At 41.3% G+C, this 25,328-nt stretch overlaps 1 protein-coding gene across 2 annotated transcripts in view; it reads right to left on the bottom strand.

Annotated features, from left to right (window-relative positions):
• LOC111872493 (ATP-binding cassette sub-family G member 4) overlaps positions 1–25,328 on the bottom strand; it is a 94,695-nt gene that overhangs the window by 18,055 nt on the left and 51,312 nt on the right. For both annotated transcript variants that reach the window (XM_023866467.1, XM_023866466.2), the window contains 2 exons: positions 6,121–6,238; positions 784–973 (listed from right to left, as the gene is read on the bottom strand). In XM_023866467.1, the coding sequence (XP_023722235.1) occupies positions 784–973; positions 6,121–6,238 (308 nt within the window). The remainder of the gene's footprint in view (positions 1–783; positions 974–6,120; positions 6,239–25,328) is intronic.

Genomic DNA, 25,328 nt, shown 5'->3' with positions numbered 1-25,328 from the left:
CTCATCCTTCACCATGATAATTCTAAATTTGTAATCCTTTTCAATTCGTTCATGCCTCTGTAAAAATTTCTAATACATCAGTTTGTAATACATGTTTGAAGTTCGTTACTTTTGTTTTTTAGGAATTTCATGTTCTGTTCCTGAAATTCTTAGTTTCACTTATACTGTTCAGATTATTTCTGTTCACGTGGTTGAGATTCTTTAACTATTGGAATTCAGGATATTTCCTTTTACCTAATGATTTTAAACATTCCTTATCAAGCCATGGTGTATTGACACACACACATGCACACACCATAACAAAAGTTGAATCCTTATTTCAAAGTTCTATTACAGTATATCATTTCATGTCCCTGCACTAAGTATCCCTCTCACCTCTCAAGTTCATGTCTCAGCCATGCTGTTGTTACTGATTATACAACATTAAAAGGGATGAAATTGGGAAGGCATCAAATGGTATAATATTAATACAGAATTCTGTCAAATCTAGTCAACTGATTTGAAAGGTGGAAGTGGGAGAAGCATATACAGACAGCTTGGTGATCTCATAATTCCACTAGTCACAAAATTTCTTCTCTTTAACAGATCCTGACAGTTCATTACCATGTTGACAAGACCCCACCACTGGCCACATCCTCAGCCAGATGAATCTGAGCACCCTATTCCTTTTAAGATTCAATCTAATAATATCCTTTCATCTATGCCTTGGTTTATGCATGTGATCACGTTCCTTGAGGTCTTCTCAATTTGACATAATTCTTTGTAATATGTCCAGGAACTTACCACTTCTTGCTTTTCATCCTTCTTCATATCCTTTCCAAGCTTGAGGTTTGATGCAACGTGCATGGCTTCCTCCACCGTCAGGTTGGCATGCAGTTGGTTATCCTGCATGATGTAGCAAGACAGCTTGCGAAACTGACTCAAATTGCGTTCTTGCCCATTGATTGTGATGGACCCATTCATTCCAGAAGTTCTGGAAGTTAAACAATTTCTCTTACTATTTAATTTGAGTCTGGGAATCTTTTTATATATATGTACCTTCAAGATAATGATGTTCCCAAGTCTCTCAAACCAGTTTACAAATCCTTCAAAGCATCCAAGAACTATGATTTCACAACTTTAAGTTTCTGGACTTCCCACAAGATGGACCGATCAATTAATTATCCACCATTTAATTATCACTACATTAAGCTGTAACTATAAAATATGGGTCCATGTGGTTCTAAAGATATGTGACTGGACTAGTATTACCATGGAAGTTATTATCTGATCATCATCCACCACGTGACAAAGATGTAAAATGTCTGAATCCTGACCCTCTCCATCTTGAAGCAGAAGGAAAGGGTACAGCCCTAATTAAAACTTACCCTGATCCTGAGTGTTTACAATATTCCATATATTTTTTCATAACATGGAGAATAAACAAAAATGAGAGGGCACATTATTCTACACCTTATGTAACATCTGATTTGTAAAAGGCATTTCAAATATTACTGCTATAAATAAGTGAACTCCTTTGAACTGGCTTAAGATGGAGTCCAACTGCAAACTTTTGTAATGATGGTGATGAATCTTTCACTTTCAACAGCAGTCTGTCAAGTAATGGAGTACCTACTGACTAGCACAAAATTAGTTCTTAATATAAAATTTCATCCAGTCTTCTGTACATACACACATACAATAGAATACATATATACATACATACTTGCATGCACACACACACACACACACATCCATCCATCCATCCCTTCATCTGTTCTGTTGTCTGGTCATTACTTTGTTCATTAGTGCACTTGCTCCTTTTCTTGCTTGCTTATTTATTTATATAATGATCCAGCCTCACCTGCAGTGGTTATGTAGCATCAGATAAGATGGGAGGATGATTGTGAAGAGTGAACAGATTGAAAAGAAATTAGATGGAGAAGACTGCAAAACCACTTCAAGACGTCAATCCAGCATTCACCATGAACAAATGGTAATTAACTACAGGGAGCTGAGCCCTTCTTGAGAAGCCGCCAGTTTAGCAGTTACTCAAAAATTTTCAAACAATATATGGAACCCATAGGTTCATTACTATGTTTGCAAGAGCCCTCCACCAATCCCTCTCATGTGGCAGATCAATCCAGTCCAAACCACCCCATCCTATCTCTCAAAGATTCATTTTAGTATTTTCTTCTTACCTATGTCTAGGTCTTCCTAGTGGGCTCTTTCCCTCTGGCTTTCTCACCAAAATCATATACATTCCTTCCCTCCCCCATGCACTACTTGCCCTGCCCATATCATTCTTCTTGACTTGATCATTCTAATTATACTTGGCAAAGAGACAAAGTACTATCATAAACTCTTCAGTCTGAGTAAGCAGTTCTATGGCCAAGATATGAACTAGGTACCTCCAAAAATATAACACAGACATGTTACAGCTCAGCATAGTTTCTCAGTGAAATTCAGTGTTTAAGTAAAGCTTTATTTCCTTTTCTCACGAACACAATAAAAGAGGAATGTAGCCTTAACAAGACTTCTATGAGGCCATGACCTGATCTCTACATATAACCAAAGACAAAGTGAGAACTATAAAAAGTCTAGACTGGTGCCAACTGGGAAATCTTCATATCATTTAATATCAATTAAGCATATATAATATTAGAGCAGAAATCTGTGAACAAGGTCTTCCATTGTACCACAGGTCTTCCATTAGTAAGAATCAGTACGTACTAAGCAACACCACAGTGCATGGTATTTCTTGAACAGCTGGCCAGTAACATCCCACTTTTACACAGTCTAAAATTCATTACCCTGTTCCCTAAAACCCAGTATTGGATCTTATCCTCATTCAGTTCCATCTATACTGCTGCCCACACCCTATTTCCATAAAATTTGTTTCAGTATTTCATAATGATTTACTTATTCTTGGATCTTCCAAGTAATCTCTTTCATTGACATTTTCTGAACAATCTTTGTATTAAAGCACAGAGCATACTATGAAAGTGATGTCATGTAGTTTGGTAAAGATTTACTGATGTTTTGGAGGATGGCACTGTCACCCTTCCTCAGGGATGAGTAAGCCCAGCAAACAAGCATGCAGAAAACAGAGCAACTGGATATACAGATCAGGGTATTCTTATTCTCAGCATAAAAGACAGACTCAGTGGTCAGTTCACTTTAGGAAGGTGCACCTGGTACTCATTGCATAGAGGCTAGTGAGAGCCCCAACACTGGTATCTCTATGCAGTGGAAAAGGTAGAAATCTCTAACCATGCCAGGAATCAAACTCTGGTCATTCAACCTGTAGTCAGTGAATATAAAGATTCTGATGTCAACTTCTAGATAAAACTGCCTCCCTTCAAACACTCATATCTCTTATACAATTTCCACTGGTGCCAACACTAGGTTGCTGTACACAGTTCATTCTTCAATTAATTTTAACATATCCTATAAGAAAATGCACTGCCAACTCACTTCCACTATCAATAGTTGCTATATAATGATACTAATTTATGGAATTCTTTTGTATAAGAAGAAATAAAAATTCCATTTATGGCATATTGCCATGAACTTAACAAGGAAAATAGGTTGCATGGCAGAACACAGTAGTTTTTCCTGCCAGCAAATAAGTGCTACACTAATCCTAAGTGTTTTTATTTTCAAAAAGAAGGATGCTGTAATTGATATGTAACATGTGAGGTAAAGGCTGTCACAAACAATAAAACTCAGGATACAATAGCAAGAAAACAATGTTGAATGCATGAGTAAACTAGTGGAATCAGGAATTTATATAAACATTGGGACCCTTACCTCTGCCTGCCCTACCTTCTCTATCATTTTCCCATCCCTTTTGTCTGTCCTACTGACATTCCCGATCCCTTCCACTCCTTTCTGTTAAAACAGCTTCCCTAAATACTGTGAGATTTGATGTAAACATTACTCAGAAAGTGCACTACAGAACATTGAAACACTGTATGCATGATCTCGCACTGCAGGATTTTACAATTACAGAAGACATGAATGTAATTATAGTACATGTATTATCAAATGATACAGTGAAGATTGACTATATCCTCTGTAAGCACAAACAAAGAAACACAGACCTACATCAGAGTGGCTTTTATATGTAAGAAGCTGCCATCATGACTGTAATTTGACTGGAAAAATTCATAACTTTCAAGTTACAAGGAGTTATTTTTCATTGTGTTCTATGAAAATGGCAAGAGCACAGCATACCATCAGAAATAAAATCCTTCAAGAGCCATTAATTTTACATTATGTGCTTTATATTGTCAATATCTTGTTCTGATTTTGGGTTCTCCTAGCATGTTCTAAGGCAAAGACTCCAGGATTATAAAAGACTGGCAAAACTACCGCGTTTTTTATACCTAAGTTGTGTAAGACGTGTTATTCAATGAGGGTTATTAAACCCATCATGCCTACCGAAACATTAAAAATGATTTACTATTCTTATTTTCATTCACTTTTAACCTATGGAATTATCTTCTGGGGCAATACCTCGTTTAGTATACAAATTTTTAGAATTCAAAAAAGAATAATTAGAATTATGAGTGGGCTAAGAGCAAGGGATTCCTGTAGACAAGCATTTAAGGACTGGGGGATTTTGCCACTCCAGTCCCAATATATATTTTCTTTATTGATATTTGTTGTAAATAATAAGGGTCTATTCCATACATCAACACAGATTCATGGTCTCAATACAAGGCGCAGTTTAGATTTGTATTGCCCTCAGACAAATTTAACAGTTCATCAGAAGGGTCCTTATTGCTATGGAATTAAACTTTTTAATTGTCTCCCATTAAAAATAAAGGAAGTAGTACATGATAATAAGGTATTTAGAGTGGCCTTAAACGCCTTTTTACATTCAAAATCCTTTTATACTTTGGATGAATATTTTGGTTGTATAAATGAGTAGTAATTTACTATGTTCATTCAATATTGCATGCATTGTTTGGATGTGCAGTTGTACATTCAAGGATATTGCACTGATACCTGCATGGTATATAGCAAGTNATGTATATTTTATGTTGACTAGTTCCATTGTTGGAGCATTTGTTGAAGATATTTGACTTGTTCTGTGTCCAGTGGTGTTGGCCTGTAATTGGATTTGCTTGAATGCAATAAATACTATACTATACTATACTATACTATACAGCAACTTTATATGTATACTAACTAATGGTGGCCCCTTATTGCACCAGTCAACTGGCTTGAGAATACTCCAAGTAACACGCATTGTGCAAGACATCTGTGAGAAATGTTAGTAAAGGACAAGCAGTACAGTGTCCTCAATTGTGTGTCTGTGGGAAAAAAATGAAACAGAGACATAATAACAGGCAATAAAGGAAAGAGAGAGAAATGAGATGAACATCAGCTTTATAAATTCAAATGGCAAACAAAGGAACGATACTTACTTGTAATCAGGGAGGGAAATATAAAGAATGAAGAAAGAATTCTGATTAGAAACATGATAATACAATTCCCTTAACATTCACCAAGTTTTAAAAAAATTCTTTATAAAATACCATACTAAGATTGATTTCATATGTAGGAAACAACTGTAAAAGTGTGAAGTTCAGGAGGAGGAGGAGGAGGAGGAGGAGAAGGAGAAGGGAAAGGAGGGGGAGGAGAGAATGTGCACGCGCGCGAATGTGTGTGTGTGTGTGTGTGTGTGTGTGTGTGCACCTTTCAATCTGAGCACACCTATATGGGTTCATCCTTCTTAAATGGCTAATCTTCATGAAACTGAGAAGGGTCTGTCACAGAATAGAAGTATAATGAGATGCACTGAGCAGGAGGCTTCCTGTCAATCTCCTTCTCTTTGTTATACACCTTGTTCTAAAAACAAGATCAGGTCATAATAATATAATCATTACATCTGTAGCAGAAGAAATAACATTACTTAATTCAAGAATTACTAGTTTATAAAATATGAGTCATGGAGGAAATGCTGCTACCAAACTTCAAGCATGCTAGAAGTTCAATTTTAGGTTTCAGTTTCATTTAATAAGTTACTTGTCACAAATAACTATTTTTAATGTGTCACAGTTACACCCATTAACAACACAACCATGAGACTAGGATGATAATTTCTGAACTTCAACAGAACAGACTTACTTATATCCTGTAAGTATATTGAGCAAGGTGGACTTGCCAGCCCCTGACGGTCCCATAATGGCTGTCAGCTCCCCCGATCGCAGTCGGCCACTGACAGATTTGAGGATTTGTTTCCCATCTGCAAAGAAAGAAAAGAAAAGACAACATTGAACTTTTATTCTAAGACATCTTAACATGATTGGATGAATTTGAGACCACTTTATTCCTCCAGTAGTAGAACTTTAACAGTGTTTTTTATTCTTGTGTTTATGCTATGCGATCAGATTTTATAGGTCATCTTTAGTAAATACCCCTATTACTGTCACATTTGTTCCTGTGTCCTTCTTTTAAATATTTAGATCATTGTTGCTATTTGCCATCTTAGGGCTTCATTTTGTCTTCCAGGTTATATTTCCTTACTTACTTACTTACTCATGGAGCTGAGCCCTTCTGGAGGAGCCGCAAATTCTGCAGCTACTCAACAAAATATCAGCATTTTATGGAACCCGAAGGTTCATTACTGTGTTCACAAGAGCCCTCCACTGGTCCCTATCCTGAGCCAGAGCAATCCAATCCATACCATCCCATCCTCTCTCTCTAAGATCCATTCTAATATTGTCCTCCCACCTACGCCTTGGTCTTCCCTGTGGTCTCTTTTCTTCTGGCTTTCCCACCAATATCCTATACGCATTCCTCGTCTCCCCCATTCGTGCTGCATTTATTATATGTAATAATCAGAGTTTCATTAACGATCTTCTGAAATTATACAGTTCTACTGGCAGGGCATCTAGGCCAAGTGCCTTTCTATTTTCAGAGTTCTTGAGGAGTTCTGCCAATTCTGTCAAAGTCAGTACAGCTATTATCTTGCTTTCTTCTTCATGTTCCAGTTGCTATCATCCTACCACAGGTTTCTGCAACGTTCTATCCAGTTTTTCTCCTCCATGCTAAGTGACCCATCTGTGTCTCTGTCTGATGAATTTTGACGTTTCATCACATTTCAGGCCATGTGTTCTGCAGATGTCATGTTCTACTGTTGTTACAAATCTGCCATACTTTCTCTTCCGTGATTTTTCTTTTACCTACATAACAGTTTCTAGTTTCTTTAGTTTGGCATTTTAAAAAAACTGACAATGATAACAGATCGAAATCTGATTCAGGAGGAAATTAAGAGGAGATTGAACTCGGGTAATGCCTGCTACCATTCAGTCCAGAACCTTTTGTCTTCTCGTCTGCCGTTCAAAAACATAAAAATTAGGATATACAAAACTACAATTTTGCGTGTGGTTCTGTATGGGTGTGAAACTTTGTCTCTGACATTAAGGGAGGAACACAGACTGAGGATGTTTGAGAACAGGGTGTTGAGAATATTTGAACCGAAGAGAGATGACGTGATAGGAGGTTGGAGAAACTTCACAATCAGGAGCTTCATAACTTGTACTCTTCTCCAAGTATAATTAGAATGATCAAGTCAAGGAGGATGAGGTGGGCAGGGCATGTAGCACGAATGGGGGAGACATGGAATGTGTATAGGTTATTGCTGGGAAAACTAGAAGGAAAGAGACCACTGGGAAGACCAAGGCGTAGGTGGGTGGACAATATTAAAATGGATCTTAGAGAGACAGGATGGGAGAGTATTGGTTGGACTGATCTGGCTCAGGATAGGGACAAGTGGGGGGCTCTTGTGGACACGGTAATGAACCTTCAGGTTCCATAAAATACTGGGAAATTCTTGAGTAGCTGCAGAATTGGCGGCTCCTCAAGAAGGGGTCAGCTCCATGAGTAAGCAAACAAGTAAGTTCATATGCTTGCTGATTATTTTTAAGGCCTCAAAAAGGCAATCAATGAATGCTGTATTGAAACAGAAGTGAAAGGCAGCGGCCGTGGCCCACTTCATGGTAGTATGTCGGTATTCATCCGAAGGGATTGAGAAAAATGTGAAAAGCTTTAGCAACCGGGCACCTCTGGAATATAAGTCAAAAGAACGCCTCTTACATTTTTTTTATTGCTAGTGGGGTGGGACTAAGTCCCTTGTACTGCGGCCACTTATTGCCTATTGTACCAGCCCCAGATCATAGGTGAGGGTGATTGTGAAGCATTTGGTGGACTGAAGATTGGCAGGGGAAACCGAAGTACTTGGAGAAAACCTGCACCAGCGCCACTTTGTCCACCACAAATCCCACTTGACCAGACCCGGGAAGCCACTTAAAACACGCAAATGACTAGTGCACACACTCACTTCGTATTCGGGATATATCGGCCTGGAGGTCAGTTGCTTCCCTAAATCCCTTCACGCCATCGGTGGGATAGTACTTCAAATTAAGCCATGATAGCTTCCTGCCGCAACCCTCCGATTCTTACTCACTAATTATCGCACAATTCTAAGACATATATTCTGGGCTACGGAGTCATCAAATAAACGAAGAATAATAAAGAAGACCGGCGCAAGAAGTACCACTCCAGGGCAAATACTTGCCAAGATATACGTAGCACACCGGTACTAAGGCACTGGACGAGGACCTCCTAACTAGTTTTACATTCGTACCTCTGCTCTTCCCTCTATATAGGCGTAATTTGGGTGAAAGAAAATTAAAGAAAGACAAAGATAACAAATTGTATGTTACTGTTGAAAACTAAGAAATCGTATGATTTCAGAGAGGTTCCTTAAATTACATTATATATCATTTATTCATAGGTAAAAGGTAAAGTTGTCCCTGAACTTAATTAAGCACTACGCCAATAGGACGTATGGGGGAGTGGATGTTTTCTTGACTTCGGCTCTAGGCGGAGGTGAATGGTCAGCTTTGCGACCCTGCCGCTTTACCCCCGGGGAAAGTGCCCCCGGTACTCATTGGATAGGAAGCTGGGTTTTAACTCCAACCCCTTGGTCGTACAGCCCGTAACCAGTCGCTATACCGACTGCGCTATCCCGGCTCCTCAGGCAGCCATATAGTATATCTAAATATAATTTACAAAACCGCTATGCCAAAAGGTCGCCAAGGCCTTAATCCTCAAGCTAAAGAGACAATGAGAGAAGGTAATTAATTATTAAATAATCTGAAATACATGCAATACTATATCGGATAGATAAGTATGAATTCGTAAAGAAGACCTTAAGAAGCGGTATACTCCAGCGTGGGTCTATACCTCTGACTCATGGATCCGTAACCAAAATCCAATTTAGGGGATATCTGCCCAACAAAACGTACAAACCGCTGTTGGGAAAATACACATAGCCTGCTGTAAGAAAACGCACAGGGGAAATCCACAACGAAACGCCTCATAGTGTCGAACGAGCCAATCGCTCTGATCTATGGCCTACTGCAACGTACTGCACCTCTCTCAGGTAAGGAAAATCGCGGAATTTGAAATGGGATCTTCTAAAAATATAGATCAGTCGAATTGCAACCTGAGCTAACCTACTTGGTAGGTGGGGGTTTTCAGTGAATTACGTTACCGTAAGCAGTAACAGTGTGTAGAAGCAGGCGATGTTGACGCTTCGGAGGCATAAGCTGTCTCAGTCTTCAGGGTCGAAGTGTGTATTTTGAAAAGCGAATGGGGAGGTAAAGTGGCAGTAGGAACAGCGAACAAGGAAAGTTGTGAAGGAGGCCCTTTTAACAACCTACGAGCGTATAAAACATCAAAACAGAATGTTATATATATGTATGCGCAGGAACTCACCACCCGTGTGGAGGTGGGTTCGAATACCTCCACCGTAGCCTTGCGAGTCGTAGGCGACGAAAAGGGAACCCAGTACCTGGGGGTACAACCGGGCCACCCTGTTCCTGGGGGAAATAAATACGGGGACCTGGCCCCCAGGTTGGGGGAGTCTCGAATCTGAGACAATAAAATATGGTCATGAGTATCGCGGGACTCTTGACCTGAGAATGACTGCGCTGGCGAAGGCCAGCATCAATTGTAAACGACAGACCAATCCTCTCATCAGAGAGGATGTTACATACGGACTACAACCGCAAGTATTCAGTTGGAAAATAAAATTACTCTGTAGTGAGTCTCAAAGGGCTTGTCGCCAAGATGAACTGATGGGCGGTAAGCCGCCAGTCGTAAAGTAACTCTGGCTCAACATCACTACCCTGCCGTCGAACTTCTGTAACGGGAATACGGAACTACGCACAAACTTTGTCAATACAATTCAAATGAGCATCATAATCCAAAATTTTGTATCGCCCCCCCCCAAAAAAAACGGATTCCGACAAAGCAGCGAGCTGCGTCGGTCTGTCCCCCGTTTCATTTATATCAGCATTATACTCACAGATACTATCTAATCAAATTTCGTGATTCCCGATATGATTATCATGTAACTGGTACTTCTGAACTCTTTGCCATCAAGAATAGTGACGCAGTTGCCGTGTGAACTTGCGTGGTCCGAACATCTTTGCCATTATAAGTATAATCTAGAATGTTGTATGATGATAAGAATGTATAAAGCTCTGCCATGTTTATCAAGATATTTACAGAAATGTGTGAAATATGAACATGGCGACAGCGCGTAATATCTTTGTATTACAGTCACAGTTGATGAATCACTGTAACCGAGTCCCACTGAGGACACAACAGGTTTGGTCGAAGCTGTATTCGGCCTGCAGCGTTTCCAATATATACGTTTAAATTACTCGGAGCTTAACTACTATGAAGGTTCATACGCCTAATGCACAAATTTAAGCCGCGAAGCAAAACAAAATACAGCCACAGGCAAGTAACTTTAAAGAACGATGTTTGTGATTTGAACAATAGCTATATTTACTCTGTAATTTAAATTTCCTTTTATATTTTTTATTTTATTCTTAGCCTATCTCCGTTTACGTCCTGTGGTCTGTTCTGGCACTGTGAAATTGGTTCCGAAGGCTGACGGACGGTGAGAGTTTTACGCTGGGTTACGAAAGGAGAAACGTCCTCACTACGCTCCATTTATTACCATTCCATCGCCTGGATGGAATAAATACCCGAAACCTACTTATTCATAAGCGGCCTCCGTAATCTAGGGGTAACGTTCCCACCTCTTGACTCTAGGTACGCGGGTTCAAACCCGGCGGAGGTCGTGGAATTTTTAAGGGCGGAAAAATTCAGGGAACAAGTCCTCCGGGAGGGACTTTAAGCCGTGTGTCCCATGTCGTAGATTTACGTCACGTAACAGATCCTCATGTATCCTCATGCCCAAGTAGTTTCCAATTCCTCCGGTAGATGGGGAAGTATCAGGGACCACTGCCAGAGAGGTGGCCGACCTCGCTGGCTGAATGGGGCTGATAGCGAGCACCAGTACCGGAAGGGCATGGCGACTGGTAGAATATTAAAGGGGGACGTACAATAGACTATTAGTCTATTGTATAATAATAATAAATACTTATTCATATAGAAGTTCGGTTTAAAAGAAGCCATGTGCACACTACTCGTAAAATGCTCCTTATTTAAACTACACAAGAGCGGGAAAAATGCATTCAAATGGAGAACATATAAGACTATTGTGACGCGCGGAGACTGATTCCTGATAACCAACTAATTACGGAACACGGTTTCCATGGATACGGAATTTGAAAGTTGTGAACACGTAGAAAACCAAACCGTTGCTTGGAAATTAACACACCCTTGGAGGAGGTGTTCTCTGACGGTTATAAAAAGGGAGCGGATTCGTGAACCCAAGTCAATACCTCCATCGTGACCCTGCGAGTCGTAGGAGGCGACGAAAAAAAAAGGGAAGTCTCAAATTTGAGACAGTAATCAGACTATCAATCAGACGTTGAAGAATTTATTCTATGTGTTATAGTTAGCGTACTTTTCAGAGTGTTATAATGATTTGTAGTTACGACTTATGAGGGTCCAATAAATTTGAACCCATTACTATTCGTCACGCAAACCCCGAATATGTGACACTACTATTTTATAAACGCGTTCTCTGCTATTTTTTTCATACCTAATTTTGGTAGATGCTCATTTGGTGCAGATATAAATCGGTCTGAAGGGTAATCGCGCTATACATGTTACGATCCAAGTGCAAAAATTGACATTTTCTTGATTTTGAATAGTATCCACTGTGTCTACAAATGTTTCAAACGGAAGCTGCAGATCTCAATAGGCCTCATATCTGTGCCAGATGCCAGTTTCACGTACGACAATCCATTTGGGCGTTCCTTTCAGTGGGCTATTCTACTATGCTTTCAATATCTTGAAAGGCCTATATAGGGTCGAATGAAGGATGATTAATAAATAATAAATTGGAAAGATTTAGATGGAAATCGTCGTGACCTAACAGAGGATACACCGACAATTTCCTGAAAGTGCTGAGCAAAATCACGAAAACCACAGTCAGGATAGCCGGTGTCCTGGCCGAGACTCGAGCTAGCTACCTCCTGAATATAAGTTATATCTAGACGTGCCCGTTCGAAAGCGTTCCTAACCACGTAAAAAATAACGCTTCTGTAGAGACTATGTCTGTCCAGCTGTGACCTAATATCAGTGTCTAAACTGTGGTCAGATTTCTTTTAAATTTCGGACTGGGAAACCAATGAAAAGTTGCAAAACGACTCGAATTTTTGTGAAAATCGGACACTTCACATGAATATCTACATACGCTTATGCGCGCATTTCGAAAGTGACTTGTGTGTGACGCTCTAAATGTTCATTTGGATAGAAGTGTTACAAACGGAAGCTGTGGAGAAAAATGAAACGTTTTATGCTCTATATAACTTTTCTTTTAATTCTTACGGATTTCGTAATATTTAAATAGCTTAATTGTTTCCCACAGTTCGAGAACCATCGGACTGCTAATACAATTTCATACTGGCCGTCCTTGCACAAAATTTGTCGAAGGTAATGTCTGAACGTAACCTAGCATCAGCGTCTAAAGCGCTAGGCTCAAGCAAAGCCAATTTTCGGCCACACTAACCCCTAGTACAGTCCACTTTACGTACGGCCATAAATGGACTGTCCATATCACGAACTGTTAATAACATTTTATGAATAGCTATCTGATGAGTTTCTTTTTTCTTTTGGCGTTTTCGGGCAGGGGCAGAAGATTTTGCTCTACTCCACAGCGTCCAGACCTCCACCGGGGCCCATCCACCATCACTGTCAATGGGTACTGGGGGCTCTTTACTCGGAGATAAAGCGGACCGCGGGGGAGGGGGTTAAACTGACCCTTCACCTCCGTCTAGTGCCGAGGTCATGAAAGGTGAAACGTCTTCATTGAGCGGTGCTTAATTAATTAGGCACAAGGACAAGTTTACCTTTATAATATTCTCACGTGTATGAGTGTGACTACAGACGGGGTTTGGACTTGAGATCGGATTTACTGACCACTTTAACACACTACTCGTGACTACGCTCAATTATAGCGCCATCGCTCATCTCCGCACTTTACAAATCACTACAGCACACGCCAAGTCTTTTCAGTCTGTGGTGTCTTCACCAATCGTTCCCTGGTAACGGTATCTAACACTGAAGATTCTTCAGCTTCCGCTCTCACTTCGCTGCCCGCTGGCTCTCAACTGTACACGCTAGGTTATCTTCTCAGACTCCCTTACAACTGACTAACTTCTAAACCTGTCTCAGTTATAAGATCCCCGCACGGACTGCGTAGAAAACATCGTTTACAACAGTTTCTCTATTGTTTGGCGTGAACTCGTCGTGGGTCTACACGCTACAATATAAAGTACACCCTGTTAAATCCAGTTTGTTCAATGTGAAGTCAGATTTCATCCTCAATTAAGGTAGGGGGTTGATATTAGGGGACTATTTGACTTACACGAAGTGAAATTAAATTCGCCCCATACCTTTTGTTCAATCCAGTGTTCTAACCAAAATCCGTAAGTAGTTACTGAAAACGAAACATGCAGAGGGGCAGGCAGACCTCTCCACTGTGCGATATTTGTATAAACTTTGTGCAAATGATGCATAAGAACATGACATTAAGGGCGTCCATTTTTTAGATACGCTGTGGTCTTCCTACGACCCAAGCGTGTTACAAATGAACATGCATTTAGTTTGTTAAGCATCTCATGCAAATTGCATTATTTTGCAATATAGGCGCTAAAGTAAGTAGCTGGGCTGTGACGGACTGTGCGGACAAATAGGTCTACATAATGAACAGTTTTTAGATTTATATATCCCACCGTGCACTATACATCCCTTTCTACTTTATTTAACGAAGTTATGTCAACCACATATGCGATACACCGTCGAATCAAGGACGACAGGTCAATTATGGTGACCCAGAAAGCATTAAGGAAGCGGTAGTGACCTATTTCAAGGCTGTGCATACCGGAAAAAGCATGAAACCCTGTCATAGAAGACCACCACTCAGTCGAGACTGAAAGTGGGGACATCCGAAAGAAACCACTATACAAAGACGGTCGTTTGACGTGACAACTCACAAGGGTCTGCTTCGACTTCTCGTCTCGTGTGTTGAATTCAAGTCGTAGCGATGGTCAGCGAGGTGAAAGCTGCCATTCGGGTGAATACGCGTGTTTCTGAAAACCGTTCAGATGACGAGTTTCACTCTCATTACAGAATACTATTTAACTAGATGCCTCACAAGCATTCTATCAAACTATACCTCACTGTCTATATGCCTATTTGTTTCTATGCTGTATTACATGCATTATATCGATCCCTAAGCTCACTATCGTAAGTGCATTCTATCGACCCATGTCTTAGGGGACTTCCTCACGAGCGTGCATTCGATTTATTCTGTCTCATGTGCAATATATCGACCTAACAGGATAATGCCTTACGCGAATTCTATAAACCTATACTGCCCTACGTCCAACATATCGATTTATACTGTTCTATGTACACTGTATCGATTTGTACAGCATTACGTGCATTCCATCGATCTATCGATCTGCTTTGCACCCATTACATCGATCTATACACGCCTGTGTAATAATAATTCCCCAAGTTCAAGTCACTGTTATAATGTGCTCAGTCGCACGTTTCCCGCAGGATATTTCTAACGCAGACCTTCTTGCAGATATTCAGGAGCTGGTGGCTAAAAAGCACTGCCATATTTGTCACTGGCTTTATGCTATCCATAAAAGCCTTTCTTTCCCAGAGTTACTGTCCTCTCTCGTAGTAATACTAACTCCGTGGAACTGATTACTTATTGAGAAGCTAAGAGTTGCACAGCCACTCGAGAAATCTTGCATTAATACATATAATCTTGAACACATTCAATGAAGTTTACGNGCGCATAGGGTTATAAATCGTGAAACCCCGCAACAGTGTTAACAGATTAATGCGCTTAGGGTTATAAAGTGTGAAACCCCGCAACTGTGTGATAATTAATTGTAGCCGATAGTTGTAGATTGTTAAATAAACCCAGTTAACGATCTCTACGGCGTCTTCGGTAACGGGAAACACGTTACATTGGTGTCAGAAGTGGGATCAGTAACGAAAACACGTTACAATACATATAATCTTGAACACATTCAATGAAGTTTACATTTGATTATCACTTCAATACATAACACGGCAAAGTTTCCGAAAGGCCTTAACAGGATCACAGTTGCCTCTATCCCCAAGCACAATGACGTTAAAGCATACATGGGGTGCAGAGGCAAGGCACGATACTTTTTAGATTCTGAAGAGTTCTGACAATGGCGTATAACATTCAGAATTTTTTACTCTGTCCATTGTTCGGTATTCTAAAAACTAGATAATATAGCGAGCGATTCGGAAACTAGACATGTTTCCGCCCTCAACTGATGGAGGAGACACTCTGTTGGGTCCCTTAAAAAGAGCTAACCTCAATCACTGGACAACATATGTCAGTATAACTACATCTACCTTCATATAAATATCTGAGACCAAGCTTTGTCGAAGGGAAATAACAGTAAAGTATACAACATAAATTGTGATATGAGCATGAATATACCTGGAGATAAGAGAGAAAAGGAGGTGAAAATTTATTACGGTTGGATCTGTTGCATAAATTTTCACCGCCCTTCCTATCTTAGTTTAACGTCTGTACATGCTTTATCGCCATTTTTATTGTATATTTTCCTATTTTCTCCCTTCGTCAAAGCCTGGTCTCACATATTTATATAGTTGTAGTCTGTCACTGTCCAGTGACTGAGGTTAGCTCTTTCTAAAGGATCCAACAATGTAGGCGTCTCCTCCCCCTCACCTGAGCACGGAAACTGATGCAGTTTCCGAAACGATATGTTCTCTAGTTTCTGTGAATGCCGGACGATAAACAAAGTCCAAAAACTCAATAATTCTGTGTCCTTACATGGACTCGGCAAGAGATGGAAGTGCGTTGTCAGCTTCACGCTCCAGCCTCTTTATTTCTCGGGAACGAACCCACGGTGGCCATTAGACGGAAGGATGAGTAGGCGCCAGAGCTACAGTCACGCCATAGTGGTGAAGAGAAATGTACCTCCGCCTGTAAAGTCCGCAACCCCAGCCATTTAACCCGCGGTTCTCACTTTCATCAACTGTTGCTGTTCAGTCTCTATGATCAGCATAAATTCGTATCAGTACCACGTGTATCTTGAACCTCACAGAATAGGTGAAAGAACAAAACAATTTAGCCTTGGCACGGCTCGTTCCAAGATTTTGGTGGGAAGGTGATCAAGTTGTTTTTTAAGGCAAAACATCACAAAGACCGCACACGGAAGGCTAAAAACAACACAGGAAATATTTCTGATCTACACTGTCATACCCGCATAATCCTGCAAGGTCGCCTATTAAATGCTACATTTCTATCATATTAGTGTGTTATTTCTGCCCATATACGGGATAAGCTGAAGCTGAAATTGTTAGATATGGGAATTCGTATTCAGGACATACGGTAACTAATACTGGCTGCATATATGTTCGACCGTGAGTGTTACCGCACTTGTTCGCGAATAGAAAATGTTGCAGAGTTCGTTGTAGCTCTCTCCCACTGACTGTAAATGTATGTAATTCCAATTCTTGGAGCACCCATGCACTTCTTACTTAACTTTCTCCGATCAACGCATGACATTCAGCTCACATACGTAAACAGTCCTGTGTTCTACGCCAAGTAACCGCGTAACAACTTCGGACTACTGAACTGCCGATAGTTATTCAACTATTCACTTCCTGTTTCCGGTTGGATTCTTGTTCATTTTTCAGTGCTGTATTACGTGCTGGGGTAACGTACCTCGAATGAGGTATAGCTGCAGTATTATTATGAATTATGAATCAGGAAGAGCCAGGAAACAAAGCTGCTGAGGCCTGCTGTAGAGTACGCATTGCTCCCTCACTTCCTGGGGCTGCAGCGTGACTCGATGGTTCATGAGAGCCATAAGCAGTTAACCCAGTTCTCACCTCAAAAAAACCCATAACCCTAAGATCAAGCTTCCGGCTTCCCACCGAGGCGGCCCGGGTTAGGTCATGTGGGATTTGTGGTGGGAAAAGTGGCACTGGGGCAGGTTTTCTCCGAGTACTTCGGTTTCCCCTGCCAATCTTCATTCCACCAGTTGATCCACAATCACCATCACCATCATCTATCATCTTGGACTGGTACAATAGTCCAGTAGTAACCGCAGTACCAAGTGGACTCAGTCCCACCCCACCAAAAATAATAATAATAAAAAAAAAAAATAATAATAATAATAATAATAATAATTTTATTTCACGTATAAAACTGACATCCGTAGTAGGTCCCATGCAGCCGTGCGTATGTAGTGGTATTTTTGTCTCTTTCTGTCTCGTCTTGTTCTCATCCTTCCTATAACTCTCAATTACCTTCTGTCCATCTAGTTATTTATTCATCTATCTGCATGGCTCTGTAGCCTTATATCTATATTGATTTCTTCCAGCCTTTATATGTTCTCTGTTTGTTTCTTTTTTCTCTTTTCTTTCGGTTTAATTCATTCAATTTTCATTTACATATATTCCTTACTTTACCCTCACTTCACTCTCTCCCTCTTTAACGGACAGTGCAACTCCCTTCAACTTCACTTCCTCACCCTTTAAGTTTCCCCTCTGCTCAATTAATTAAGCACCACGATACGAAGAGTTATGGCTCGGTGGATGCAGAGAGTTACCATTCCTAACCCCGGCACTAGATGAAGGCAAGTGGTCAGCTTCACGCCCCTGTAGCTTTATTCAAGGGAAAGAGCGTCTGGTACCCATTATAGGGGAGGTTGTGTGGGTCCTAGAGCCGGTCTGGAAGCTGTGGAGAAAGGAAAAAATCTCTTGGCCCTGTCGGGAATCGAACCTCGAATCCTCGCCTATCCGGCCAGTATCCCGTGTTATTTTTAAACATATCTGATGTTAAAAGTTTCGCATTCAGGAAACTTTCTCTTCTAAAGTTAATCCTGAAACAGCCATTCACGGCCTAGTACTCGGACAGTCGCTGCTTGACAATATACCACAAGAGACACACAGACAGAGAACAGCAGAGAGATGGAAACGAACGAACCAATTGTGGTGTATAGACCCGTTGCTAAGCAGTGACTCTGAAAACATCGGCCGTTGCTAGGTAACGTTCGCAACATTCACGCACGCAACAGAAGAACGACGTTTTATATGTGGTCTGCGCAGTGACTGTTACTATGCAAGGACGAGGTAAATACGCCTCTACAACAGAGGCTGTTTTTTGCGAGGTTCGTGCCGAGAAGTTTTCTTGAAGACAATTGACGCTATTTGAGTCAAACTCGTGTGGAGGCGGGATCGAATCCCTCCACCGTGACCCTGCATGTCGTAGGAGGCGACTAAAAGGGAAATCTCAAATCTGAGACAGTATATTATAGTCGCGAGTTCCAAGGGACTCGGACATGAGAAAGTCTGCGCTAGCAAGGGCCAGCAGCATATACAAAAGACAGACCCATCGTCTCGTTAGAGAGGGCGCCCCACAAAAACAAGATAGTAATTGTCAATTAGTAATAAATATCTGGTCATGAACCCCAGATGGCACTCGACACCAAGACTGACTGACTGACCGTCAGTCGCAATGTGACTTTGACTTTTGACTACTGGAGTCAGTCGAGGGTTCGCCTGTGGAATGTTAACCAGCGGGCAACATAAGCGGAATAAGCTCCACTGCTAAGATTCGTTACCAGGAGACGTGGCAGAGAAATAGCGACTGTGGAGAGCTCTTACTAAGTAAAGACTAGTGGAAAGGTTTAGTTTTAAGTGTTTTTAGTGCGGAAATCTGCAATAGTGTAATAATTATTTGTAGTTACGATCTGTAAATGGTCAATAAATCTATTCACAAATCTAAACCCCATCTATAGTCACTAATACGCGTGACACAAGGAACAAACAAACAATGAGGGAAGGGAAACGAATACCGTATTTACGCACGTATAGGCCGCAGCACAATTTTCAGACAGAAATTATAGAAAAAATAATTTTCTTGGAATATTATTTCAGGAGTAGAACACCCTGTATTACTAATTATGAATATAATTTTTTTAAATGAAATGTGATTTCGAATATTTCGAATATAAGCCGCACCCCAGTTTTCCTCTTGAATTTTTGGCAAAAAATGTGCGGCCTATACATGTGTAAATACGGTATGTAACTCCTGACTTCTTAACACCAGAAGCTGCTGCAGTGTCGTTAAACAACCGAACAATCAACATGAGAAGCCTCTAAAGTTAGTATGCAGTGTACCCACTTCTTCGGTAATGAGATCCTTTGATAAATATGAGGATTCTACGTCACTGGCGCTCACTGCTACTTTTTATGAGTTAAACGGTTGTGTTACTCTTATTATGCATAAATTTAAGTATGTTGAAGGTCAAGAAGCGAGAATTTTTTGCAGGTTCCTGAGAGAGTGAACACGCGGCCAATCGCAGCGAACGAGGCGACAACATGCGGCTACGCAGTAAAACGGAACTCTTAATTAATAGCATGTTTTACGCAGCTCCGACCCGCATCTTAGTTCCCGTGCTCAACATCACTGTACAAACGGAACAACTTTAATCTATCCAACACACAAAACATAATTCAACACACTTGTGCGGAAGATGAAAAATATTTCCCTTGCCGGAATTCGAACCCCGGCCGTCCAAACCGTAGCCCCTAGCTACAACATACCACTAGATATCTCCCAAACTCTGTTCCTTTTCATTTTCTACCAATTACATAAACCTGCAGGCTGTAAGAACTTTTGAGGTGGGTGCGAATCTAGAACCATTTAATGTATGTTTAATTACGAAATGTAGATGTTGTGACAGGTTGGAGAAAACTGCATAATGAGGAGCTTCATAACTTGTACTCTTCTCCACGTATAATTAGAATGATCAAATCAAGGAGGATGAGGTGGGCAGGGCATATAGCACGAATGAGAGAGAAGAGGAATGCATATAGGATATTGGTGGGAAAGCCAGAAGGAAAGAGACCACTGGGAAGACCAAGGCGTAGGTGGGTGGACAATATTAAAATGGATCTTAGAGAGATAGGATGGGATGGTATGCATTGGATTGATCTGGTTCAGGATAGGGGCCAGTGGAAGGCTCTTGTGAACACGGTAATGAACCTCAGGATTCCATAAAATGCTGGGAAATTCTTGAGTAGCTGCAGAATTGTCGGCTCCTCCAGAAGGGCTCAATTCAATGAATAAGTAAGTAACTAAGATGTTGTATAGTTAACAGATGTTAGAAAACATGGAACGCCTGAGGTAATGTCTCGCAGAATACAAAACAACCCTGAGATATTTACACATACCTTTCAGTGTTAGGGTAATAACTCAGTAAAAGTGTGGAGTCCAGCATGTAGGTACATCATAGACACACTTGCAAATTCTGTTTAAATATTCTTACATGAGAACAATTAAAAAAAAATCTCTATGATTAGTGCACATAGAGGCCTACCTCACAATTTTAACATAACCAGAAACCCTACCAATGGAAATTATGTCCAATAAGTTAGGAAACATTAGCTCCAATGTCTTTTAAACAAACACTTTTTAATCATCCCGAAACAGCAACGGTAACGGAAAGTGTGCTGGGCATAAAATGTGCGTTTCATTTTTCTCTACAATTTTTCTTCCACGGATTCATCTCTTCGACCAACATTTATCGAATTTATGACAGCGATAGGTACAGAAACGAATGTAAGATTTCACATAAAGTGTGCGTTATGTTCGTCCCATTTTAATTAAAATCGGAAAGTGTCCATATATTCTGTAAAAACTCAGTACCAAATTTAATGAAAATCTATTATGCGCGTCCCAAATCGTTACAATGAGGACCCAGAGACGGGCAGATATGGACAAGTTTTCCGTTGCGAACGCACCTAAAACGAACAGCTGAATAGTATAATTACTAATTCATACTTTTTGTTAGCTTCACCATAAAGAATTCCACATTTGAAGGACAGTATGCGAGAGTTCACAGAACTTTGATCTGTTTCATCCTGGTCCGTCACACTAACAATATTATAAAAAGTTAATTAATTCCGTCCAGTGTGGCTGATGAAGTTTTTTTCATAGAACTACTCGTTATTAACAGGTTAGCAGGCGGACTTCTTTGCGAGGATTAGAATCGTCGCTTTTGGAGAGAGGAAAATCACCCTGGAAACTGATTCATCTGCTGACGTAAATTCTTACGCAATGTCCTGTAACTGAGGAAAATTCCTCAGAAAGGAAAAAATATATATATAACAGGTGTACGAGAACAGCTATATGGACATGTTGGGCCTTGCAGAGTTCTCTGAAGGAATGAGATTAAACCAATCAACCGATATGTACGTATTTAGACAAAAACACGTGTCGATAATGCATACGTGTGATGTAACAAAAATCATAGTATGGTGCCTCCTTTCAAGGTAATTATAAAATCGATCAATATTTCCCGTTTCATAACCAAAACGTTTACAGACAAGATCATAAAAGCGCCATCCTTACCTATATCACACTCCAAAACCTATAATTATATTAACCCTTAATTAATTAATCATCAGACCACGAAGACGTTATGTGGACGCCAAGATGCAGTTAAACCACCTTAATCTCAGCACCAGATGGAGGTGGATAGTCGGGTAGCCGCCCCTGCCGCTTCACCCGGTATCCACTGCACATGAGCGTGGGTGGGCACCAGAGCCTATTTCAACATTATAGAGAAGAGAAAAATCTTACTCCTGTCAGGACCTGAACCTTGATTCCTCGGTAGTTCATCCTGCATACCGACTACACCGACGGAGATGGCCCGCCTCCATTTTATCACCAACTCTTGTAAGATTTTAAAGCTGTATTAAAATAAATTCCGACACAGAGGATGGAATGGAGACGAAGGACCTAAGCAGATTAGGATACCTGCATATGCAGCACAGACAGTTCTCAGTAAATACTGAGAAAGGAACAAGTAGGAATAAAATCTAAACCAACCACATTAGCAAGATCTAAAATAAGTTACAGAAAATTTGTAACACAAGGTAGGCCGCACACCGGCACGCGTCAAGGCGTGTAACAGTCAAGACACAATGTCTGCGACATGACGCAAAGAAAGTAGCACAGTTGAAACGAATAAGATTATGAAAACCGCCGCACACCGGTCTGAGTCATGATGCTGACCTCAGCTTCATGCTGACGAATCACGAATTAAGAAAGACTGAGTCTTTTGTGTCATGTCTTGATGCTTGTCTTGGCGCAGTTGGTGTGCGGCCGCCCTAAGAGTACAGTGGTCTGAACATATCTTATGTATACACGGTAATATCGCGCATTAAGATCATCAGAACGAAGTTGCTGAATAAAGAACAATGTGGGCGAAGAGGAAGACATGTCAGACGAGCTTCATGAAATCGAGTGGGGAGATACCGAACACACATACAAGATCAGCGCTTAAGGGTGGACAGAAAGAAGGCTGGAGATTGTGTCACTACACGACTGGCCTCAGGGAAATCAACGGATGATGATGATGAACTTTAGCTAGCGAGGTTTTCAAATCAACGCGTATTTCTTCTGTGCTTCCTCGTGATGCTACGCTCTACTCATACTCGACTTGACTACTCCAATAATATCTGGTAAAGCAATACTTCGTATCTATTACAATAAAACATACTCCGCGGTTTTAGTCCGCAAGCGAACTACACCGACCGAGCGACCGTCACTTGTCGAAGTTAGCGCCAACTTTAGCGGATAGAGGGTGTCGTGTGGTCAGCGTAACGGATCCCCACGACCGTTAATTGCGGTTTTCTAGACCGGAGCCGCTATTTCCCTGAAATAGCTCCTCAAGAGGCTGAGTGAGCCACATTCCAGATCCACTACTTCTCAGAAAATTTGGTAGCGGCGGGAATCGAACCCGGGACCTCTGGATCTGTAGCCAGGAACTCTGACCACTAGACCACAGAGGCGGTCAGCTTCGTTTCTATTAAGTCCAAATATTCTTCTCAGCACCTTATTCCCAATCTCAGTGAAGTTACGGCATTCCCTCCTACAGATCATTTTTCACATTTGAAAAAAAGAGGCAGAACTGCGTACATCAAATTATGAAACCACCATACAGCTTTCACATTCATTTATTCTGTTTAGTGTGCTCATGAAATGATCAATTTGGCCGTTGCCGAGGGAAATCCAGTAAACAAATCCATGCCTACAGACCAAAGTTCCATTCGCCCTAATATGTAAACGGGACTAAAAAACAAACGGTTATCTCATACAAACAGAATACATTTAAAGTCCCAATAGTTTTAACGATATATGTGAATAAGCATCACCAAGCGTGACGGCGAGGTTTATGAACTTTGCCTCCTGCGACGATGAACTGTCAAATAACAATGTGTGAGAAGGTGCGGTGAAGCTCAGGGTACAGTTTCCATACGTGTTGCTATCACGAAAAATTCAATGCCGTGTTCACAAGGGCCCGGCCATTGGGCCCCGTTCTGAGCCATCCTCCTCGTACGACATTTCGTAACGGTGCAGTTTCATTTTAAACTAAAGTTGGAAACCCGCCCTGCAACTGCTTTCTGAACACCCTCTTCGTGCAAATGCGGAGCGCGTCTGTTTTCTCAACGTGACGATGCGTCATGCCGTGGTGAGAAGGGGCCTAGAACTTAGAAAGGCGTTTCAGACATACGAAACATTGCTTTACAAGAGCCACAGCTTCGCCTACCCACAAACAAATCGTAACATCCAGTACTGGGGAGGGAGAGAGAGAAATCAGGTTACAAGCTCCTCCCCTAAATAAGCATCTTTTCATGAAAATGGCAAGAGATATTATTCAGGATTTCAGATTCTCAAAGGGTTCCGCTTACTGGGATATAACGGCGTGCAGTCCGTTGAAAGTTATCCGACGTTTAAGGAACATGTCGCCTCCATCTTCAGTACGAAGAATATGTCAAGCAAGAAACCAGCATGAAGAGCCCTGCAGAAGCGACATGTTCCTCCGAAACGTCGACTGACTTTCTACGGCGTTATATCCCAGAAGACGAACTTTTTCGGACACATTATTGTTTGGCAGAATTAGTAATTCCTGTAACCAGCGAATGACCGCCTCTGTGGTCTAATGATCAGAGTTCCTGGCTATAGACCCAGAGGTCCGAGTTCGATTCCCGGCGCTATCAGATTTTCTGAGAGGTAGTTGGTCTGGAACTCGGTCCACTAAGCCTCCTGAGGATAACTGAGGAGCTATTTCAAGGAAATAGCGGCTCCGGTCTAGAAAACCAAATTAACGGCAGTGGGGATTCGTTGCGCTGACCACGCAACCGCTAAAGTTGGCACCAACTTCGAAGACAAGCGGAGTTCGCTCGGTCGGTATAGTTCGCTTGCGGACTAAAACCACGGAGTTTTTGTTTTGTAACCAGCGAGTGGTGCGCCAAGATCATGCAGCAATGTCTTAATGTGGCACGCAGATGGGCTGCAGTGCACTGCTTGCATTTACGCACTTACCCCTTCTTCTCATTAAGGTTTTGGTTTCTGCCGCAGCTGACACAGGGTTATTATATGTGTCGAGATAGAACACCCGTGGGAGTGTGACCCATCACGTGTGTGACCCCCGATACCCAAAGGTTAACTGTTGAAAGGCTTATCGAAGAATACGAACTTCTGGGTTGCAACGCCGCATGGTTCGAACTACACGAGGTTACATTCCAAAAGACTGTACTTTTCATGGTCACCTCTGTGAGATCTTCAAATCCAACAGAAGAATTGTCAATAGCTATGTGTACTGCCGGCTTCACTGCCACAGCGAGAAGGCACGGCACTTATCTCGGTCCGTGGCCGCGCCATAGCTCAAGCCAGGTCTGGTCAAGTGGGATTTGTGGTGGACAAAGTGGCGTTGGGACAGGTTTTCTCCGAGTAC

This window comes from Cryptotermes secundus, unplaced genomic scaffold, assembly GCF_002891405.2.
Source record: "Cryptotermes secundus unplaced genomic scaffold, Csec_1.0 scaffold537, whole genome shotgun sequence".
NCBI lineage: Eukaryota > Metazoa > Arthropoda > Insecta > Blattodea > Kalotermitidae > Cryptotermes > Cryptotermes secundus.
Note: the sequence above shows the minus strand (reverse complement) of the source record. Positions and strands in the feature narration are given on the sequence as shown.